General features: G+C 63.8%; 5 protein-coding genes across 5 annotated transcripts; 3 read left to right on the top strand and 2 right to left on the bottom strand.

Moving 5' to 3' along the window:
• Nucleotides 1-319: 319 nt before the first annotated feature.
• On the top strand, nt 320-2352 carry F751_4670 (Phosphoglucomutase, chloroplastic; the record flags this gene model as incomplete). Its single annotated transcript, XM_011400771.1, has 3 exons — nt 320-340; nt 454-1029; nt 1252-2352. 3 exons carry the CDS (start codon nt 320-322, stop codon nt 2350-2352), a joined length of 1698 nt encoding a protein of 565 aa, XP_011399073.1.
• A 363-nt stretch (nt 2353-2715) lies between these two features.
• Nucleotides 2716-3331, bottom strand: F751_4669 (hypothetical protein; the record flags this gene model as incomplete). Its single annotated transcript, XM_011400770.1, has 2 exons — nt 2716-2974; nt 3093-3331. The coding sequence occupies 2 exons, from the start codon at nt 3329-3331 to the stop codon at nt 2716-2718; spliced, it is 498 nt and encodes a 165-aa protein (XP_011399072.1).
• Nucleotides 3332-3688: 357 nt separating this feature from the next.
• On the top strand, nt 3689-5227 carry F751_4668 (putative oxidoreductase; the record flags this gene model as incomplete). The annotated part of the gene is made up of 5 exons (XM_011400769.1): nt 3689-3746; nt 3901-3977; nt 4139-4372; nt 4573-4735; nt 4995-5227. The coding sequence occupies 5 exons, from the start codon at nt 3689-3691 to the stop codon at nt 5225-5227; spliced, it is 765 nt and encodes a 254-aa protein (XP_011399071.1).
• Nucleotides 5228-5647: 420 nt separating this feature from the next.
• On the bottom strand, nt 5648-9057 carry F751_4667 (hypothetical protein; the record flags this gene model as incomplete). Its single annotated transcript, XM_011400768.1, has 6 exons — nt 5648-6007; nt 6243-6421; nt 6592-6737; nt 6867-6949; nt 8721-8899; nt 8994-9057. 6 exons carry the CDS (start codon nt 9055-9057, stop codon nt 5648-5650), a joined length of 1011 nt encoding a protein of 336 aa, XP_011399070.1.
• A 592-nt stretch (nt 9058-9649) lies between these two features.
• On the top strand, nt 9650-21103 carry F751_4666 (Lipoxygenase-like proteiny domain-containing protein 1; the record flags this gene model as incomplete). Its single annotated transcript, XM_011400767.1, has 23 exons — nt 9650-9926; nt 10121-10365; nt 10527-10592; nt 11312-11566; nt 11689-11747; nt 11964-12222; nt 12385-12521; nt 12728-12928; nt 13086-13278; nt 13572-13770; nt 13936-14054; nt 14247-14654; nt 14804-14902; nt 15330-15728; nt 15846-16322; nt 16808-16973; nt 17137-17577; nt 17916-18599; nt 18774-18868; nt 19236-19398; nt 19581-19747; nt 20388-20572; nt 20842-21103. 23 exons carry the CDS (start codon nt 9650-9652, stop codon nt 21101-21103), a joined length of 5556 nt encoding a protein of 1851 aa, XP_011399069.1.
• Between the last annotated feature and the right edge of the window lie 255 nt (nt 21104-21358).

The following is a 21358-nucleotide window of genomic DNA, read 5'->3' as shown; positions in this document are numbered from 1 at the left end:
CCATGAAAGTTACAGCCTCCCCTTTGGTGGCTTGTCTCGGGGTGGAGGATGCCTGGGTGTAGAAAGTGAGATCACGCACCCATGTTGCATCCCCGCCCGGCCCAGACACTTGCTTGGACATGGTAGCACTTGTCCCACCCATACCCGGCATATTCAAACCCCACATCACACCGGCTGCGTCCTCATTTGACGTCCCGCTCCGATCCCCTCTCTCCTGGTGCTCAGCAGATCGCGTGCACCTGCCTTCTCAACCGGGCCCCGACCGCACTCGACCCCTCGCTCCGCTCTCCGGCCTCATCGATCAAACAAACCCTTCGTCATGGCATCCGCCGCGACCCAGGTGCGAGTGGATCTCGCTGCCATCTCATGACCCGGAGAGCATCGGCAATAGCTTCCCTCCGACGCCAGGGTGTGCCCTGGCCCACCCTCCTACCGACACCCCCTCCTTCCCAGGGCTTCAGCGTGGTGTCCAAGCCCACAAAGCCCATCGAGGGCCAGAAGACGGGGACCTCGGGCCTCCGCAAGAAGACCAAGGTGTTCCAGAGCGAGAACTACCTGGCCAACTGGATCCAGTCCCTCTTCCTGGCCCTAGGCGAGGAGGCCAAGGGCAAGACCATCGCGCTGGGAGGCGACGGCCGCTACTTCAACAAGGAGGCGGTGCAGATCATCCTGAAGCTGGCCGCCGGCAACGGGCTGAAGAAGGTCGTGGTGGGCAAGGACGCCATCACCGCCACCCCCGCCATGTCGGCCATCATCCGCCGGCGCAAGCTCTATGGCGGCCTGATCATGAGCGCCAGCCACAACCCCGCCGGCCCCGATGAGGACTGGGGTATCAAGTTCAACTACAGCGCGGGGGAGCCCGCGCCGGAGAAGATCACCGACAAGATCTACGGCTTCACCCAGTCCATCCAGGAGCTGAAGATCGCCGACTTCCCGGACGTGGACCTGAGCAAGCTTGGGACCACCAGCTTCGGGGACTTTGAGGTGGAGGTCATCGACTACACCACCGACTACTTTGACGAGCTCAGGGTGGGTTGGGTTGAGGGTGAGGGTGTGGTCCTGCATCGGCTAGCGGGTGTTATAGGGGGCATGCATCATGGTCTCAGTTCCCATGCCATGCACACACCCCTCGAATGGTGTGTTCCTTTTCCTGACCTGTGCCCATCTCCAAGCCTTCTCTGCTACATCAGCAGCCACACATCCCCCACCCATCCTCCCGACCCCAACTCACCATTCCCCCCATTTCCGCAGGAGGTGTTTGACTTTGCCAAGCTGCGCAGCTTCTTCGCCAACCCCCGCTTCAGCTTTGTGTATGACGCGTTGCATGCCGTCACTGGCGCCTACGCCAGCCGGCTGTTTGTCGACGAGCTGGGCGCCTCCCCCGACGCCCTGCTCAACTGCGTGCCCAAGGAGGATTTCGGCGGCGGGCACCCCGACCCCAACCTGACCTACGCCCATGAGCTGGTGGAGCGGCTGTTCGGCACCGACGCCCCCGACTTTGGCGCCGCCTCCGACGGCGACGGCGACCGCAACATGATCCTGGGCCGCTCCTTCTTCGTCACCCCCTCTGACTCGGTGGCGGTGATCGCGGCCAACGCCCAGGCCGCCATCCCCTACTTCTCGGCGGGCCTGAAGGGCGTGGCACGCTCCATGCCCACCTCCGGCGCCCTGGACAGGGTGGCCAAGCGCCTGAACCTGCCCTTCCACGAGACGCCCACGGGCTGGAAGTTCTTCGGCAACCTGATGGACGCGGGGCAGTGCTCCATCTGTGGCGAGGAGAGCTTCGGCACGGGGGCCGACCACGTGCGCGAGAAGGACGGGCTCTGGGCGGTGCTGGCCTGGCTCAGCATCCTGGCGACCAAGAACGAGGGGCGGGGGGAGGGCGCGGCGCTGGTCTCCGTCCGCGACGTGGTCACCGAGCACTGGCGCACCTACGGCCGCAACTTCTACTCCCGCTACGACTACGAGGGCGTGGAGAGCGAGCGTGCAGAGAAGGTCATGGCGCACCTGACCGAGAGTGTGATCGACACCGTGCAGCCCGGCACAGAGCTGGGCGGCCGCGTGCTGGAGACGGCCGACAACTTTGCCTACACTGACCCCATCGACGGCTCGGTGGCAAAGGGCCAGGGCATCCGCGTCGTATTCCGGGACGGCTCGCGCATCATCTTCCGGCTGTCGGGCACTGGCAGCGCTGGGGCCACCATTCGCATGTACGTGGAGACCTACCGCGACGATCCCGCCGACTTCGACCGCGACGCGCAGGACGTGCTGGCGGGCATCATCGCCACCGCGCTGGAGCTGTCGGACCTGCCCGCGCTGACGGGGCGCGACAAGCCCACCGTCATCACCTGAGTGTGTTGTGGACTTGTTTGTTTCGAGAGGGGGTGGAGAGGGAGCGAGCTCTGGCCTCCAAGGAGATCCTTTGGGTGCAGGCAGTCCTCGCTGCTGCGATGTGAGGCCCTTCCTGGCGGGCGGGTCTCACCCCGCAAGTGCAAGCCAAGAGCGTGACCTCTAGCAACACACCGTCTGTCCGCCCCAGCCCCTGCTCTACGCTCTGTAAAGCTCTTGCTTGTTCTTTGCAGCATGTCAAGATACAGGACCCGGTTTATGTCGCAGTGGAGCATGTGGCGGGAACCTATGACATTCGCGGTGCAACATCCATGGAGGCCAGCCAGCCCAAAAGCGTTCACCATATGTCAGCAACCTCCATGCCGCCTAGCCCTGGCGCTTGGTGCCGATGTTGCGCGTCCGCGAGGTGTGCGCCGCGGCCTTGACCACCTTGGCCTCTGCGGGGGGGGTCTCCCTCCACACGTTGCGGTTGAGGGGGAAGAGGGAGAGGTCGGGGACCTCGGCCGCCGCCCGCAGGTGGTCGGGCAGGGCCGCCAGCGCGGCCTGCTTCAGCTTCAGCTTGCCTGACAGGTCGGCCTGCCAGGCGCGGTGCTGCCGCATCTTGAGACGGCTGTACTCCCGTGACCTGGGGCAGCGAAAACGGGCGGGCGTCAGAGGATTGGCAGGGTCCACAGCAATGTCCTTGGCCCTCACCCAGCCTGGGTGCCAGTGACACACACAGCCTAAGCCCAAACCCCTCGCACCGCTGCCTTGCATCCTCCAGCTCCTCGAGACTTCGTGCCACTGCGGTTGTCTGCTGCGGCTCTAGGACCTTGAGCAGGCGATTCGTCCTCTGGGCGTGGCCACCCCCACCAGACCCTCCCGAGGCCTTGGCGTAGTGCGCTACCTGCTGCAAGCTCCAGCACGCAGCTGAGTCGAGCTGGAACCGCGCAAGGCTGGTGATGGACCGCCCCAGTGCTGTGCAGGACGTCGACACCGTCATGGCAGCCAGGCACCCGCCCCGCTGTCCCGTGGTGGTGCCCGCAAGGTCGAGCGGAGGGCGAGTAGGAGGACAGGAGCGATAGTACTAGGACAGAGAGGCGATTCGAATATACAAGTTCTGGTCGCAACGTGCGAAGAGGTGCAGGACAATGACGCCGAGTGCTTCTCACAACCCATGAACAGGTCCCAGCACGCGAAGCAAGCTCTTGCCACCCATCACCATCTCCTTCGCAGATCAAGACGTCAACCAACCCTTGTTTATGGGGGTCCGAAGAAAACTCTGAGGTTACACAATTTTGAACTTGACGTGATCCACACCTCAGACAAGCCCTCTCCATTCTTTGTCCTTGGACTCGACATGGCGTCCGCACTGTATAAGTCCTACAGCGTTCGCGATCAGACGGTGCTGATCTCGGGTGAGTCTCTAGAGCATGCATAGTTCAAAATTGGATTTGAGGTGCATATCGAACCTTTGATCTGGGAATTTCATATGCTTCCACACGTGCATATGGGGTGCAGGGGCAAGCTCTGGCATTGGGGAGGCCTGTGCTTGGCGCTTTGCTGAGGCAGGGTGCCGCCTCATCCTGGTCGCACGCCGCCTGGAGCGCCTTCAAGCCTTGAAAGACAAGCTGACTCAAGAATACAAGGTTTGCGTGTGTTGGCGGTGATGAGTTGTAGGGTGCTGGGGGGTACGGGAATCATGAACCCAAGGTGGTGGTGTGTGCCCTTGCGCCGCCGCCTGATACCCAACTACCTGGGATCTTCACGAAAGCTCACGCTCGGACTTCTTACCCCCCTCGCATCCCAGGTGCCCATCTACGTTGAGTCCTTGGATGTACAGAGCATCAATGCCATCACCTCCCTGCCAGATCGGCTGCCGGAGGACTTCAAGGCAGTGGATATTCTGGTCAACAATGCCGGCCTGGCTCTGGGCTCCAACGCCATCCACGAAAACTTGCTGGAGGACGTCGCCACGATGGTCAACACCAACATTCTCTCCGTTCTTGCTTTCTGTAGAACCTTCATCCCGGGCATGGTGAAGGTGAGGAGGTGCATGTGGGGGTGTCGGCATGCTATTGAACGTACGGAAGCCTGAGGGCGGGGTGTGACTCGTGATCGCCATGCCCAGACTGCCACCCTGCCAGAATCCCTCCTTCAAGTGCTCCGCCACCCACCCACGCCAACCACCTGAGCGCCAGAGTCCGCCTGCCAACCCCTCAGCCACCGCTCACCCCATCGCAGCGTAATCGCGGGCACGTGATCAACATGAGCAGCATCGCCGGGCACGAGGCGTATGTGGGCGGCAGCGGCTACTGCGCCACCAAGCACGCCGTCGACGCCATGACCAAGGCCGCCCGCCACGACCTCAACGGCACTGACATCCGCGTCACCTCCATCAGCCCCGGTATGTTGTTGGCAGGGCTGGTTTGTGGTTCCCATTGTTGGCACCGGGAGCCCCATGTCCAGAAATCAGCCACGAGCAACTTGACTGCAGGAATGGGACCCCCTCTGGGGCCTCACCTGGGGCCTGCTCCTGTCCAGTTTGCTCCACAGAGAGCTGGCTGTGCCATGCCTTCCCCAGTTTACCGCCGACACCCTCTTCCATCCTCATCTAGCCATCATTCAACACCCGCTCTCGGACACCCTGCCCCCTTGCCATCCAGGCGCGGTGCGAACGGAGTTCAGCGTGGTGCGGACCAAGGGCGACCTGGCCGCCGAGGCCGCCGTCTACGCCGGCATCGACCCCCTGCGCGCCGCCGACATCGCCGACAACGTGCTCTACGCGGCGACGCGCCCGCCCCACGTCCAGGTGGCCGACATCGTGGTGCTGGCCAGCTACCAGAGCTCGGCACGCAACCTGGCACGCGTGAAGCTGCCGGCAGCCCAAGAGGCATGAGAGTGGGGATGGAGGCTCGGGGGGGGGGGGGGGCGGAGAGGGGGCTCAGGGGACACCACTGTTTGGGTGCATGGACTGGAGCGGCTCCCCAAGGTCAGAGGTTTCCCCCCCAGCCTTGGTCCTGCCACCGCGCTCCATGCTCTGCTACACTTGTGTGGAGACGGGCTCGCACCATGCCCAGAACAAGGGAAGGAACGGGGAGGAGCAGGCGCAGGTCACACTTGCTGGCAGGGGGTGTTGTTGGAGGGACAGTGGGGTGCGACAGCAGGAGGGAATGGGAGGTCGGCCCGCTCGTTCTGTCGACCGACGTGCAGTCGATCCTGCTCAAGAACAGGGATTTCCAGGCACGGTCCCCCAACCTACACCCCGCGCGTCGCCGCCCAGCCCGCCAGCCCCCCGCCATCCAGGCCTCCATGCCCGTCAGACGTGCTGCAGGATGGCGCCCCGCAGCGCCTTGGCCGCCTCCGCGTCCTCCGCCTTGAAGATGTACATGCCGTGCGCGGGGGGTCCCCCCCCCACCGCGTTGTGCAGGGCCATGACCAGGTTGCGCGGCGTCTTGGGGTTCCCCGTCGGCTTCATGCCGCGCACCAAGGGCGCGTTGACCAGCACGCGCCCCGTGTCGGTGGTGAACACCAGAAAGGGCTGGCCGCCGGAGCGGGGCTGGCGCAGCGTGAGCATGCCCCGGCCTCGGTCCTCCCACTTCTTGGCCTCGGACATGACGAGCAGCGAGGCGCGCTGCTTCAGCAGCACCTGGATGTCGCCCGTTTCTATCTGAACCTCCTGTGAGGCGGAGGCAGGAAAGTGATGGGTGGCGAGAGGGTGGAGGGGTTGTGGGAGTTCGTGAACATGGCTGGCAGGGAATGGCAAGGGGTCCAAGCAGTAGCCAGGCTGGGGCCGGACAATGAGTGAGGCTGCTGTTCCATGAAAAACGCGGCGGCAGCGACTGAGTCCCTCTGTGTCCAGGCCAGTCGATGACCCACAAGCACGGCCATCAGCAGGCCGCCTGCCCACTCACCTCTGGCTCCTCCTGCACGTCTTCCTCCTCTTCGTGGGCCTCAATGGGTGGCGCTGCAGAGGGAGTGGGGCCTGGTGTGCCAAAGGACACCGGCGCTGCACCAAAATTGAAGAGGGGGGTAGCTGCCGTGGCGGCAGGCGTGCTCAGCCCACCAAAGGCAGGCAGGCTGGGCTTGGTCGCTGGAGAGAAACGGGGAGGGGGGAAATTGAAAGTGTCAGCGGTAGGGATCAGGAAGTGTGGGAATGTGGCCAGGCTAGTTGCATGAGATGCGGACGACCCACCCACAAGCCTCTGTGTCCAGAGTTGTGCCAGGATACGCCAGGCCAGTATATTCTTCCCCGAGGCACACCTCCAAGTGCAGACGGCGCAGGTTGATCCGCCGCCTGGAGGACGTCCTGGAAGTCGGCCAGAAGCTGCTTGGAATGGTGCAGGTAGTCTTCAGCCCCCGCCGTCCAGACCTGGGCAGGCTGAGAACTGGCCTGCTGCGCTATCCACCTAATGCACATGGAGTACAGGGGGATTGAGCTGACGAGGTTGACAAGGCTGGCTGGGTGCAAACCCTGTATGAGATGCCGCTACTATTGATAGACACTGCCTAAACTGCACTCATCGGCTCGATCTCACTTTGCATACTGAGAGTTCAGGGCTTTAAGGTGTGCCACGAACGTTGTCCTTCGATCCTCGCTGTCTTCGGTCGGCTTCCAGCTCTGGGTTGAATGTGGAACATGGATTGACAAGCGAGCCCAAATCGAGTTCGACCTCACAGGCTGGGCACAGCGCACGACCTTCAGACAATGACCACGTGTACCTTGCTGGCAGAGAACAAGTCGCTACTCCCTGTGGCGCGCCGCTTGTTCATTGCAGCTGCTGCCCTGATACACCGGTGTGGCTTACGTGCTGGCGCTCCTCAACCTTGAAACCGGCAAAAGCTTTACCTATAGTGGTATGTGACTTCCAAAGGGCTTGAAGGGTCGACGCCGATACCGGTCCTCGTTTGAGAGTCTGGGCTTCAAGCTTTGGGCGCGATTGGGAGCGCTTGTAGAAAGGGGTGCCCGTTCACTGCAGATTTACTGTAAATACAGTGCTTGGTCTGGATGCATGCTTTTAATGCGCATTGCTTGTCTGGATGTTTGAGTCAGCAGGTGGACGAGAATCTTAGCATCAGTGCTGGCAAAGCTCACCACAATTCTGGAAGAATTTGGATTGAGAGCACACTGCCGAGCCTGCATCTATGATGCTTGCACTGACGAGGATGATTTTAATCCCTTGCAAGCTCCACATGGCGCGCTGGGCCTTAACGCAGCTAGTCCCTTTCTTGGAGATCCTTTGATGTGTTAAGAAGTACTGAGAAGCCTGGCAGGAGGCATCCTGAGGAGGCCCCACAGTTACTCAGAGCGGGTCACCCATTTCCAAGTGCTGAAACCTCACCAGGTTTGATAGGCAATGCATAGTGGCAGTACAGTCATAGAGAAATGGATGTGTGTGTCGCTGGGAGCGTCTTCTCAAATGGTCGCACGTCCTTAGCCGACCCCCACCCATCTTGAGCAATCTGGGATTTCGCAGGTTGCCCTCTGCGTCCCCTTTATGAGCGATCTCCAGACCACCAGCATGCTCCAATCTGTCACCACCCTTCCGCTCGTCCTCCCCATACACGCCCTACACTGATGCATTTGTTGACATGTGTCATCGAGACAGTATTGACAAGCTCACTCCTCGAAGTCAGATTCAGAGGCACCAGCAGATGCACATCTGGTGCAGAGGAGACCACACTTGAAGTCGCCTCCACTACTCGGACCTCAGCCGGCAGCATGTAACCTAGTTTGCACAGCATGTGGCCAAGCCGGGGTACATGCATGATCACAAGAGTGCAATAGTACCCTGCCAAAGCACCCCAGAGTCTGGGCAAGGGATTAGCTTTGCGCAGAAGCTTCAGCCAGACTGGGTCGGCTACGGCAATCGGCTGCGATCGTGAACCACTGAGGCTCCAAAATTCCTCATCCAGGGAAAATGGCCCGTGAGGGAGTCCATTTTAACTCGCATGCCCACGCCTGGGTGACATAGTATCGAAACGCTCAAAACGGCTCCCAGGCTATCCTGCTCGCCCTCTGAAATTCCGAATAAACCTGCAACATCCCAGGATGAGGCAAGCAGTAAGTTGGTTGTGCAGATGCCAAGCTTCATCTTGGGATGAATGAGAAGGAAGTGGAAAAGAGTCCATCGACCCCCAGGAGGTCTGGCAGGTTCAGAGGTCAACTTGATCATGCACTGGCGAGGACACCGAGAGCAACCCCTGGAACCAGCCAACGCCAATCAGTAGCAACAGAGCGCACTGCCAGGTACTCATGCATGCATGCGCACAGCTGCACTCCTTGAATGAAGTCGACCCCTGCACAGCCACGACCAACAACCATCATAAAAAGCGAAGTCCACATACTTGGCAACTGGCGGTGTGAGGCCGAGAGTGATGGGCACCCGCACGGGTATCAAGGCCTTGTTGGCGATGAATGCCAGCGCCAAGCTTGAACTGGAGCCGGCCAGCGCCTTGTGCACCCACCCCTTTTCTTGCGCGGGCTCGCCCTCCACAGGGGGGGTCATGAGCCCAAACCTCTCCAGGTAGCCAGGCACGTCCAGGTGGCTCTCCACCGCCACATAGCACCCTGAAGGAGGGTGGTCGATGGGAAGAATGCATTCATCTAGAGCTGGAGTGGGCTGAAGCATATCGTCAGTCCTGACGTCCCAGGAACGACATACCTGCGAAGAAACAGGCGTAGACGGAGAGGTGGACGCCCAGGGCGACCCTTCCGTATTTCTTCATGAGGTGCGATAGCTTCCCATGCATATTCCTAGCTGCCGTGGCCGAGGCGCTCGCCTCGCCCTCGGAGGCAGGGCCAGGGCCTGCCATCACCCTGCACTGAGGAACGACGTGTCCGGGTGGGTCGATCACCGATCCTGCGCTGCAGAGGGATCGGAGCTGCCTGATTTTATCTAGAAAGAAATCCGAATATTGTGATATCAGGGTTCGACATCCCTTCGCGGGTCTACTGCCGTGAGCATCACGGGGGAGCGAGTCTTCTAACAGTCGCAGCAGGCGCCGCATCCCGTGGATGGAATTTCTCCCACGGCAGCTTGACGCGCTGGTCTTCGAGTACTGCGAGCCGGCCAGCTTGGACTCAATCTTGGATGTTGAAGCTTCAGAATGCATGCGTGAAGTGGCGTGCCATGGCCTCCGCTCCCCTCCTCCAGCCGGCACCCCCTGCCCATCCGTTCCGCCCTCACGTCGGATCTCGGTGGACTCCAGGACATGCGGCGGGCCAAAGTGTAGTAAAATCACGGCTGACATTAGTCCAGGCCACTCAGGTGCATTTGGTCCGGTGACGAAAGGGGTCGGGAGGCCATGAGGTGGTGGCATGAGGCATGGGGCTGCCAGGGAGCCCACCCCTTCTGAAGCCCGCCACAAGAACCTGCAGGGCTCCTCCAGCGCCGACCAGGCGGCCCGCATTGAGACCACCAAGCGCATACGTTCCCTGGGACGCTCGGGGCGGGTGAGGGACGCCATCAGCGAGTTGGCCTCCTTGGCCAGGCTGGGCGTGCAGCCCGATGCCATGGCGGCCACCTCACTGCTGCATGCCTGCGTGGAGAACGGGCGGGCTGACCTGGCGGAGAACGTCTTCAACGAGCTGTTTGGTGCGTGGTCAGAGGGTGACAGACATGGCACCAGGCTGTCGAGTGCTTGGCTGGAAAGGGTTCCGCAGCTGGTCAGGGTGGACTACACGCTGTTGCTCCAAGGGAAATCACGTACTGGAGAGATCTCCTCCCAATGCAGCGGTCTCATTCGCCAGCCATGCCGTACAGCCCACCCCTTCCTCACTTTCCCTCAGCCGACGATGCACTGGTCCCGGATGAGATTGCCTTCAGCGTGCTCATACGTGGCATGGGCAGGAGCAAGCCGCCCCGGTGGGACAGCATCATGGCCCTCCTGGACACGATGGAGGGGCGGTGGGGCCTGCAGCCCAGCGCGCCCGTCTTCAACGCCCTGCTCGACATCTGCGTGCGCACAGAGGACGACGCGCGCGCTGACACCCTGCTGGACCGCATGTGGACCGGGGGAGTGGCGCCCGATGCGGTGAGGGGGTCTGTTGGTGGAATGGGAAGGAGAAGAGGACTAGGAAGGTGCTAAAATCAGACGTTGGAGATGCAGACCATTGGGCGATGATTGATACACCCAGCCGTCCTCCAAATCTAGGATCACGAATCTAACCAAACCACGTCGTTCTCCTCGACAAGATGACGCTGGAGACGGTTCGGCAGAACAAGAAGCTGCGGTCACGGGTGAAGCGGCTTGGCGCCGAGGTGGGCCGAGTCTGACCACCCTGGGGCAGTGGTGTAGACCAAAGCCCTCCTGACCCATGCTTGTTGTACGAATTTTTGGAGACATCTCTTTTGGTGTAAGCTCTTACTCTCAGTCGGTCGAAAGGCTGATTTCACAGCTCTTAAAAGCACCCAAAAAGCACCGAGCGCTGGCAAGGGTCTCCGGTCCTGTCACCCGACCGGGGAGTCTCGTCGCAATCTGCTCGTGACGGGATCCGGCGGACCGGTGTCCCTGCACACTGGTTGACCTTGCGCCTCCGACGTTTGCACAGATATATAGAGCTAGAACTTAACTTGCATATTCAGTATTGCCCCATCAGCTAGGCTTCCAGGGGATCGCGACTGGGAGAATCGCTCACCAGGACTCACCCACCCTTGCAGGGACCCCTGCCCTCACGGCATGGAATCCTGGGAGTGGTGGCGCCATGTACGCCCCTCCAGCCCCGATCCAGGTGGAAACGGTCTCCATGGGCTGATGGAAGAATGGGATCGGCGCCACACCACCTGGAATCCGTCGCAGGGCTTTGCGCCCCCGCTCCATGCCGGCTGGCTCCTTAAGGCATCTGATGCAGGCTCATTCCGCAAGTGGCGGCGAAGATGGGTAAGGTGGTGAACGAATACAATTTTGGCACCCTGAGATTGATGTGAGTCCCTGTTCGTCCCTCTCATTGCCCCATGTCCTCATGCCCGCTCCACGGCAGGTCGTCCTGGCGGCGGATCGGCTGTGCTACGCTCCTTCGCCGGACCCGGAGGAGGAGGCTCGCTACATACCTCTCGACCGGGTCCCCGTGCGCGCCATGCCCCGCGGTTACGCTCCGGGCATCGGGGCAGGCCTGGTGGACGACAGGCACCTGGATCCCGGCAGGACGAGGGCCGCCGGCGCCGGCTGCGTTTTCAGTTTGGCCTGTGGCTCCCACGTGCACCTCTTTGCCGCCAGCTCCCCCGAGGACGCACAGGTTTGGGGGAGCAAAAATATGTCAGGTGCTCTGGTGACATCCCGCGTAGATAGGCGTTTACAGGCACCCTCGAAGGCCCTGCCCTGGCTGCCATCCCCACCCATTTCACCCCCCTTGGCAAGATGGATGATATCGTGGGATCCCCGCGCTTCATCACCCCCTCCCTCATGCAGGTCTGGGTGTCCAAGATCTCGAGGGCGTGGACGCGTTGCTTCCAGGAACCTCGCCGATCCATGTCTCCCACAAAGACCAGGCGCGATGCAGATCCCAAAATGCCCCGCCTCCTGCTGGAGCCCCCAGGTCCTGGGCCCTGGCCGGCCGAGGCCACGCCGCCGGCCCCGCCCCCGCAGGTGGCGCCCTCAGCCCCCCCTCTCCGCCAAGAACTCTCCCCGCCCAGGCGGCGGGCAGCGACAGGCACCGGATCCCATGTTCCCACAGCGCGGCCCCTGGCCGTGCCGGCCGTGTATGAGATCAGAGTGACGACGGGGGATCGCAGGGACGCCGGCACCTCGGCGCAGGTGGTCATGGAGTTGCACGGCGTGGAGGCCTCCTCGGGGGAGCACACCCTGGTCCCTGCCCCCGGCACCGTCCCCTTCCAGAGGGGCACGCAGAGCACCATGAAGATCCGATGCCCCTGCCTCGGCCGACTACGTGCGGTGAGGCGTCCCACTGGGTACTCGGTGGGGCCTTATTGGGGCCTCGAGGATGCAGCGGGCGAGGCATTGCCGATGCTGGAGCCTAAGTTGGCAAGGTAACGAGGTCTGGCCATCTTCTCCATAGCCCCATGCCTAAGACCCACGCCCCGCCCATTTGTGCAGGTCACCGTGATGCACGATGCCTCGGGTCCCCAGCCGTCCTGGTGGCTGGACGAGGTGAGGGTCAGGCAGCGCGGCTCAGACGCCAACTGGGCCGTTTTCCCCTGCCGCCAGTGGCTGTGCACGGAGCGAGGGGACGGGTGAGTTCCCCCTGGAGGGGGAGACTCGTTTTGTGCAATCGCATCTTTCCGACTGGATGACGGCCACTCCCTGCTGTGAAGTGGAAGTCAAGTACCTGGCAGCCACATCACGGTTGGGGTAGCTCTGAGGACTGCCGCCCGTGCCACGCGCGACTGTTGATCTCCGGTCTTGCTCACATCATCCAACCACCACCGCCCTCATCCAGGCGCATCATGCGGCGCCTGGCGTGTGCCGAGGAGCCGACATCAGGTCTCAACAACGCAATGTACCGGGTGGACCTGGCGCTATCCGACCCGCTGCAGCAAGCGGTGGCGCTGACCGTCGTGCTGGAGGGAAGGACTGGCGTGGGCGCTAGCGTCCAGGGCACTTCTCCCAGCCGGCTGGAGCTGCGCATCCCGGAGCACAGGTTTGCGGAGGGAGGCCGCTGATTCAGCTCGCAGGTTGAGGTTGTGATTGTGTGGCGCATCTGCGAGCGCAAGCCTCGGCTGACGACCACTCTGGGGATGTGAGTACTATGACGCCCCCCCCCCCCGCATACACACTGCTACCCGTGTCGCATGCAGGACCCGTCACCAGGAAGTAGCTGAAGGCATCCAGCTGGACAGCCTGGACGCCGTGTCTGTCACCAGCGACCTCCCGGACCTGCTGTGCCTGCTGCGCCAGGTCAGCGTGACTTGCCTGGCCGACGGCCGGCGCTGGACGTGCCTCCCCAAGGCGAGAGAGGAGCCCGGGAAAGCGGGGCGCACCCTGCGCCTGGTGCCCAGGCAAGCCTGCAGCGTCGACTGCTGACACGGGCCGGAAGCGGGGCGGGGTGTGTGGCTGTGGTCCATCCACGAGTGCTGTGACCCTGAGTGCCCTGCGTGCTCACCCCGCCGTCCTCTTCCGCCCCCCACGCTCCCAGCGAGGAGGCGAGGAGTTCGCGCGGCCCCCTCCCCTCCCCGCGCCGCCTCACGCCCCACGCCGCCGCCGCGCCCCCGGCCTGGCTGCGGGTCACGCTGGCGACCAGCCGGTTCAAAGGCGCCGGCACCTCTGCGGCTGTCTCGCTGGAGCTGCTCGGCGACGCCGGCGCCACGCCGGCCACGCGCCTCCCCGCCCAGCCCGCGGACTTTTCGCCGGGGACGCAGGCCGTGTTCCGGCTGTGCCTGGCCCCCGTGGGAGCGCTGCGCCGCCTGGTGGTGTCCCACGACGCCGCCGGACTTGCCCCCCACTGGCACCTGGACTGGGCAGAGGTGCTGGAAGAGGCGAACGGTGAGCGGCATGGCATGGAAGGGGGGACTGGGCCGGCAATCATGTCATCGTATCGGGTAGGACTCATCCTGACGATGACTGGCGAGCTGTGCAACAAGGGACTCTGATCCAGCAGGCACAGGGGCGACCCCTTGCTCCATCCCCCTCCACAACCAAACCTGCCAGGCGCCAGCACCGCCTTCCTCTGCCGGCAGTGGCTCTCCCGGGACAGGGGCCCGGGCCAGACCAGGTTGACCCTGGTCAGCCATCGAGGCGACCCCCGCGCCGCGCCCCACGAGTACTCGGTGCAGGTCTGGGGCCCCGGGGTCGCGGCCACCGGCGCCCTGGCCGCCGGCCGCGTGCGTCTGCATGGGGACCGCGGGTCCAGTCCCTGGGCGCCGCTGGATGCGGCGGGGCATGCGGTGCTGCCGGCCGCGCCCCTCGGGGCCCTGCGGCGCTTGACCCTGGAAGCTCACCCTCCTCCTGCCGCCGAGCAGCAAGCCTACCGCCTGGAAGAAGTGCGTGTCGCCTGCCCCTCCCTGGACCTGCTGGTCGTGTTCCAGGCGGGGCGGCGGGGGCGAGAGGGACAGGGCACGTCAGCATTAGATCTGTTCCCCGCCGATGCCGTGCTCGCAGGGCGGGCTGCGGGCGGGGCGGATGAAGTCGCAAGGCCACCCACCGATGCAGCGCACTCTGTGCCAGACGCCTTACCCACTGGGACCGACGCCATGCAGTACCGCACGGCGCAGTACCGCATCCGCGTGGCCACATGCCCCGGAACAAGTACTGGAATGTCAGCGCAGGTGGCGCTCAGCATGCACGACGCCAAGGGCTGCAGCGTGGGGCCGCTGCGGCTGTCCGGCGCCGGCGGCGCCTTCCAGCCGGGGTCCAGCACCGAGTTCCAGGTTAGTATGGGTATGGGTGACCGGGAGAGCAGGGAGCGGTGGTCACCCCTGGTCACTCATAGTTGGCGCCTGTCTGGGGCAAGGCTGCACCCATGCAAGGTGGAGTCCACAAGTGTGTACTGCCTGACCCTCGAGCCCATGCAACGCAGGTGGAGGCCGCGGCCCTGGAGGGCATCAGCAGCATCACCCTAGAAATGGACGCCTCGAGCCCGGCACCTGCCTGGAAGCTGGACTGGGTGGAGGTCGAGGTGCGGCGCAGCAAGCGCGGTGGTGACCACGGTGAGACGTATCGTTTCCCCGCCCGGCGCTGGCTGGGGGATCGCCATGGGCTCTCGCTCACGCTGCAGCCTGGCACAGGCCAGCCACCGTGTGGGGAGAGCGTAGTTGTGCGGCAGCCGGTGCAGGTGGCGACGACGGGCGTCCAGACGGGAAACCTCAGTCCTATTGTTGCTCAGACTGTATTGCAGGTGAGGCTGCAGGGGTGTCCAGGGGATTGTTGTGGGCCTCCACAACTTAGTATTCATTGTGGTGGGCTGCAGGCAGGGGAGTCTGCGATGCATTCACTGCCCAATCCAGACATGCGCGACCCCTTCCCGCCTCCTTCCCGCTCCTTCCAGCATCCTTGCACCTCCTCTCAACACCTCTCCTGTACCTCCTCAATATCCACGCCTGCAGCCCGCGCAACCCACCCGCATTGCCATCTACACCTCGGACTGCGTGGGCAAGGGCCACCCCCAGGGCCTGACCCTGGCGATCTGGACCGCGGACCCCGGCCAGCGCCAGACGCTGCACCTGTCTCCGCCCGCGCACGCTACGCAGCCAGGTCGGGTGGCCGAGCTGGACGTCGTTTTGACACTGGACCTGAGCGACATCACGGGCGGCGAGCTGGGCGTGACGCGCGTGTCCCCCGCCGGCGCCACCTGGCACTGCGAGTTCCTGGCCCTGAGCGCCGGGGCGCGGGTGCTGTACCTCGCCGCAGACGCGGAGCTGGGGCGCGGTTGCCAGTCGGCCACCGCCCCGCTGGCCGCCACCTGGCGCAACCCGCGCGCCGACTGCGAGCTGTACTGCGTATCGGTGCGCACGCCGAGCGGCGGCGGGCCGCCGCCGGGCGCGAGCCTCTGCCTGCGTGGCGCGCGCGGGAGCAGCGGCTGGCGCGAGCTGGCGCCCGGCGCCGCGGAAGCCGCCTGGCAGCTGCGCCCTCTGGGCGCGCTGGAGCGGGTGGAGCTGCGCTGCGACCGCGGCGCAGGGCCCTGGCTCCTGGACTCCGTCCTGGTGGAGGGGGCCGGGCCGGGCGCAAGACTGGCATTCCTCGCGCTGCACCAGGCCTGGGTGGCTGGCGGCGACCGCCTGGACCTGCCCTTCATGCCCGCCGGCCAGGCGGCTGAGGTGGAGGTCACCCTGCACTGCCAGGCCCTGTGCCTGGGGCCCTCCGCCCGGCCGTACCTGGTGGTGCTTGGGCACGGGGGTTCAGGGCCCCCCGTCAGGGTCTACCTGCCGGCCGGTCCCAGGACCGAGCTGCGGCGCGCGGTGCTGACGCACACGCTGACGCTGCCGCGCGCCGTCAAGATCCAGGCGTTGGCGGTGGGCGTGCAAGGGTTGGGCGCCGCGGGATATCTGGCCCTGGACTGGGCCGTGGTGGAGAGTGTGGGCGAGGCTGCGGCACCACAGGTGTGCAGGAGTGGTTTGGCATTCCATTTCTGTTGGGGGAGGGACGGAGGGGTGTTGCACAATGTTCAGTGGAGCGTTCTGAAGCTCCCAGGACAGCGGTGGTTGGACATGCGAGAAGGTGTGCGGGCTGCGCATGGCGTACTTCCAGCCCGCGGTGCAGGTTTGGCTGAAGTGTCCCAAGCGGAACTGGAGAGAAACTGTCCATTGATATCCACTTTGTGCAGGCCTGGTACTTTGAGAGCAGCGAGGTGCTGGAAGGCGGGGGGCAGGGCGGCGCCGCCGCCGAGGTCTCCATGACCCCGGTCCAGGCGCCGCCCGAGCGGGACTGTGTCTTCGAGGCGAGCGGGGGATGCGGGGGCAACAGCCTGTGCTGGGTGACCTGGCAGCGACTGTGGATGTTGGGAATTCGACGGGTGGTGCCTGCAGCCAATAAAAAGAGACTCGCACATGCCACACATGAAACCTCTCCCTCCAACCAACCCCAGGTGTGCATCTGTACCAGCCCCTGCACTCCGGCGGGCCTGGCGCCCGGCACAAACCTCTCCGTCGTCCTCCGGGCCGTCACTGGGGCCAGCATCTCCTCCTTTGTACCATGGAAACCCGGCACATTCCTAAAGGGGACCACCCAAAAGCTCCAGATCCGCGGCCCAGGTAAGGCTGGTGGGGGGGGGAGTGGCTGCTGTGACTGTGCCCGCATTGGCTGGCATGCATCCTCATCCTCCCCCCTTGCCAGTCAAATCCGGATGCACGCTTCTATCATCATAATTACTCCTACTGCAACCCCCCCCCCCCCTCCCCGAATTCCACTCAGCAGATCTTGGCCCGACCTTGGCTTCCGTCTCCCTGCGGCTCTACGGCCACCAGCCCCATGAGTGGGAGGTGTCTGGCGTCCAGGTCGCGCAGCTGGGGGCCCGCAGGGAGCCTCAGCTCCTCGTGCCGGCCACGCCCACCGACGGCGGGGCCCTGCGCTTCGTCCCCGGGACGCCACCCAAGCGCGCGGCGGTGTCGCCCACCTCCCCCGCCCAGGCGCCGGCCGCCGGTGGGTCACGCCTCGTGCATGTCGCGGTCCACACCTCGGCGCTGCCCCCTGGGGGCACCACCGCTCGGACCCAGGTAGGACTGGTGGGCGTGACGGGCTCCACCCCCCTCCAGGCCCTCAGCCACGGCGCCAGGGCGGGCAGCGTGCACAGCGTGGCGGTCGACGCCTATGGCATCGGACGCGTGCGCCGCGTCGTCCTCGCCAGCGACGGGACGGGTGAGTCGGTTGGTGGTCTCGGGTCTGAGCGCATGCCTTGGGAGGTTCCTACAGTAGGACACCACTGGTGGAGTTGGGGGAAGGACTCTGGCAGGGCCGGTGTCAGGCAGGTGGAGGGCCCTCCAAACATGCACCAGACGAGAAGCCTGCAGAGACCGCAGCCTCCCCCGCTCGGTCTGCTGCCTCGGTGAGACTTGCACACCCGCCTGCGCGCTCGACTCGCGCATTCCACGCACCCACCCCAGGCGCAAGGCCAGACTGGAGTGTGCGAGGGGCTCAGCTGAGCGAGGATGACTCGCCTCAGGCGCTCTGGTTCGGCCCATCCACCACGCTCCCAGGGGCAGGAAAGGTCAGCCTCTTTCCCTCCCCACTGCACGAGAGCGACGAGGAGGAGAGCAGCGTAGAGGTGGCGGAGCATGTCCCAGCAGCTGCAGTGAAAAACACCGGCAGGGTAGGAAAACAAGCCGCAGGGCAAGGCATGCGAGCAGCGCGATCCCCGACGGCATCGCCCGCCAGCGAAGCCACAGAAGGAGAAGAGGAGGAGGCTGAGTCCGTGGCGGCCCTCCACGCTTTCCAGCTGGCCGTGCACATGACGCAGGGCATGGCGGCGCGGGGCGTCCCGCCGGCGAGCCTCGTGCTGCAGCCAGCGCCGGACCCCAGCGACCCCGGCGGCGCAGACTCCATCCAGCTGCCCGGCCGCGACCTCCGCGCCGGTGGCTGCGCGGAGTTCGACCTGCAGCTCCCCGCCGCCTCCCCACCGGCCGCGCTTTCCCTCCGGCTGGAGGGCGGCGGGCGGGGTGCACGTCTACACGTGGATCGCCTGGAGCTCAGGCGTGAGGGAGGTGCGGAGCCCGTGGTCTACTCCTTCTCCCGCTGGGTGACCCACGCGCTCGTCACAACCGCAGCGCAAGAGCCGGATCGGCCCTCCTGCACCGTGGCGATCGATGTGCTGGAGGTGGAAGGCCGTCTTGCCAGCGGCCTGCTACACCTCATATTCACCGACGCTGCAGGGGTGACAGCAGGTGCGCGGGAAGGGGCTTGGGGCAGGTGCGATGACATGGTGGGCAGGCAGGCGCAGGCAGCAATTGGTAGTCTCGTGTTCCAGCTCAATGCTGGCAAAGGGCAGGGACTGAAAATCCCAGCACCCTCACCTTCCTGAGCAATTGTTTGACCCCGGTTACACTGCTGCCTCGCAGAACCGCAGGCCGTGGATGTGTCGGTGCTGGACGAGAGCGGCCCCACCGTCCTCGAGACCGAGCTGTGCCTGGAGCGGCCTGCAGACTGGCAGACTGTGGAACTGCACCTGGAGAGCCAAGGCATGGGAGGAAGAGGATTTCCGGGGGGGTGACTTGCTGGGACAGGGTTGATCGTCGCAGAGGGCGTGACTCTGCTGCCATGCTGTGCATGCTTACCATGCACTCCTGTACTGAACCCCAATGCTCTTCTCACATCCCTGTTGGACAGGGGAGGAGTGCCGCTTGTTTGTCGGAGACATCACACTCCAACCAAACCTGGGTCATGGTGGAGCAGGCGTCACATACCCTTGTCAGCAGGTACGTAGTGGGTCTGACATCTGCATGCAAGGAGCTAAGATCAGGGCTGTTCCTCCTGCCACAGCCCTGGCTACATGCAGGACCCCACCCCATCCACACCTGCAGTGGGTTTCCCGCACAGAGCACAGTCAGCTTCAATACGAAGGAAAGGACGGCATGGACTCTGGCGAGTATCGGCTTCAGGTCCAGACCTCTGACTTGCGGGGTGCGGGGCTGCATCCTGCTGGCAGGCTCTTCGTGGTCCTGGAGGGGGAGCTGGGGAGAGCAGGTGCGGAGGGAGCTGTGAGATGGCCGCCACAGGGAAAGGATTCAGCTTGGACCTCACATGGACACCGTCATCTGCCCAGTCCGCCAAGACCATGCTTCCTCATGTGTTTCTGATCGTGATGTGATCCCTTTGCCACATTCGAACATGAGATGAACTCCCATCCATCCCCATCACCACCACAGGTCCCTTTCAGTTCGGACCGTCTGCACACAGCAGCAATCCGCCGTTCCAGAGGGGCCAGCTGGACGCTTTCGAGCTGGTAGAGTGTCCAGACGTGGGTGCCCTGCACAGCCTGGAGGTGTGGGTGGAGGGCAGTAGGAAGCTCAACTGGCACCCGGCCTGGATCAAGGTCGGGCCAATGTACGGGGACGCCCTTCCTACACACTTTCCCTGTCAACGGTGAGGAGATTTGTGTGGGGTTGTGCCTAGCTGGATGATGCTTTCAACTTGTAAGAATGCATAAGGGTGCATCAGCTGTTCCAGCCACTTTCCCCATCAAGTGCTGGGATCCTGTCGCACCCTGTGACCCTTTCGCTGTCTATGAGCCACGCCGCGCGTTCACACACCCATGCTGATCTGACTCCCAGGTGGATTCGAGGGGGAACGGCATGGCGGCCCACAGGACATGTTGTGTTCTATGCAGAACCAGAATGCTGGGCTGGAGTAGAGGTGCCCAGCAGGTACCTGCCGGCCCCCTCCCACCGAGAGCGCAGCCCCAAGCCCCCTCCCCGCCCAGACGAGCTGCTGCCCGGCTACCAGATCACAGTGCACACCAGCCGGGGCTGTGCTGCTGGCACAGGGGCAAAGGTGATTGGGAGGATGATAATGGCAACGATTGCTTGGAGAGAGTTTTGGAGGGGCAGGTGCTCAAAGGGCTCCAAGACTGGGCTTAGCGGAGGCAGCCCCTCACCTGTTCCCCACTGAGCATGGGCACGGCACAAGACTTCGAGCACGAAGATTCCCAGCAACGCCTTGTCAATGCAACTCAGGTGCGGCTGGAGCTGGTGGGAGAACAGTCCTCCAGCGGCGTCCTGCGCCTGGCGCGGGGCAGACGCTCCTTCCGTCCCGGCAGCGAGGACACTTTCACCTTCCCCCACATCCCCTGGCTGGGCGATATCCGATGCATTCGAGTGGCCACGGATGGCTCGGGTCTCTTCCCAGCCTGGCACTTGAGGTGTGTTGTTTTGGACGAGCGTGGGGGGTGGGCTGACTTTATCCTGCTTCGCACTGCAAGGAATGGGTACTGCACTGTCAACAGGGTGTCGACGGAATGATGAGTGTGTATGCACCAGTCACAAGGATCGTGTGCTGAAATCGACTGCATTGCATCGCAGTCTTCACCAGTTTCTGGAGTTCTCATGTGTGAGACAATGACGGAAGCTTTCTCAGGTCATACGTTACAAACACAACTCATCCGCCTCCCCCGCCGCCACACATGCACAGGTGCGTGCACGTTTGGCACCTGTCCTCCGGCCGCCGCTGGCGGCTCGACTGCAGGGCCTGGATCGACCGGCGCTGCAACAACAGCCGCTGGCTGAGCGTCGCGGAGGAGGGCGGAGCCGCAGCTGAGGGACAGGGCCTGCGGCCTCACAAGCAGGTCCCTGCCGCGCCGGGGCCCCGACAGGGCGACGACAGTAGCATCAAAGTGGGCTGGGCGTTGGAGCAGCAGCACCCTCGCCAGGGTGGCTGGCACCAGCAGCGCTAGTTGCTCCGCGACCGTGCTGGCTGGCTGTGCTGCACGTATAGTGACGGTCCTACACTTGGGTGATCTTGCACATCATCATCTCGTAGATTTGCACACTGTCAAGGTGCCTGTGCCGTGTCATTCATTCCGGCGTCACTTTCTACGCCTCTGCGACCCTCGGCCCTGCATGGCACCGGTTCCATGGCAGTGTCAACCCGCGGCGAATGACACGGCATTGAAGCGTGCTTAGCAACTGACAGCAAAAGGAAGTAAAGC

The sequence above is a fragment of the Auxenochlorella protothecoides genome (genome assembly GCF_000733215.1).
Source record: "Auxenochlorella protothecoides strain 0710 unplaced genomic scaffold scaffold54, whole genome shotgun sequence".
NCBI classification, from domain to species: domain Eukaryota; kingdom Viridiplantae; phylum Chlorophyta; class Trebouxiophyceae; order Chlorellales; family Chlorellaceae; genus Auxenochlorella; species Auxenochlorella protothecoides.
The sequence above is the reverse complement of the archived record's forward strand: the minus strand, read 5'-3'. Positions and strand labels throughout refer to the sequence as shown.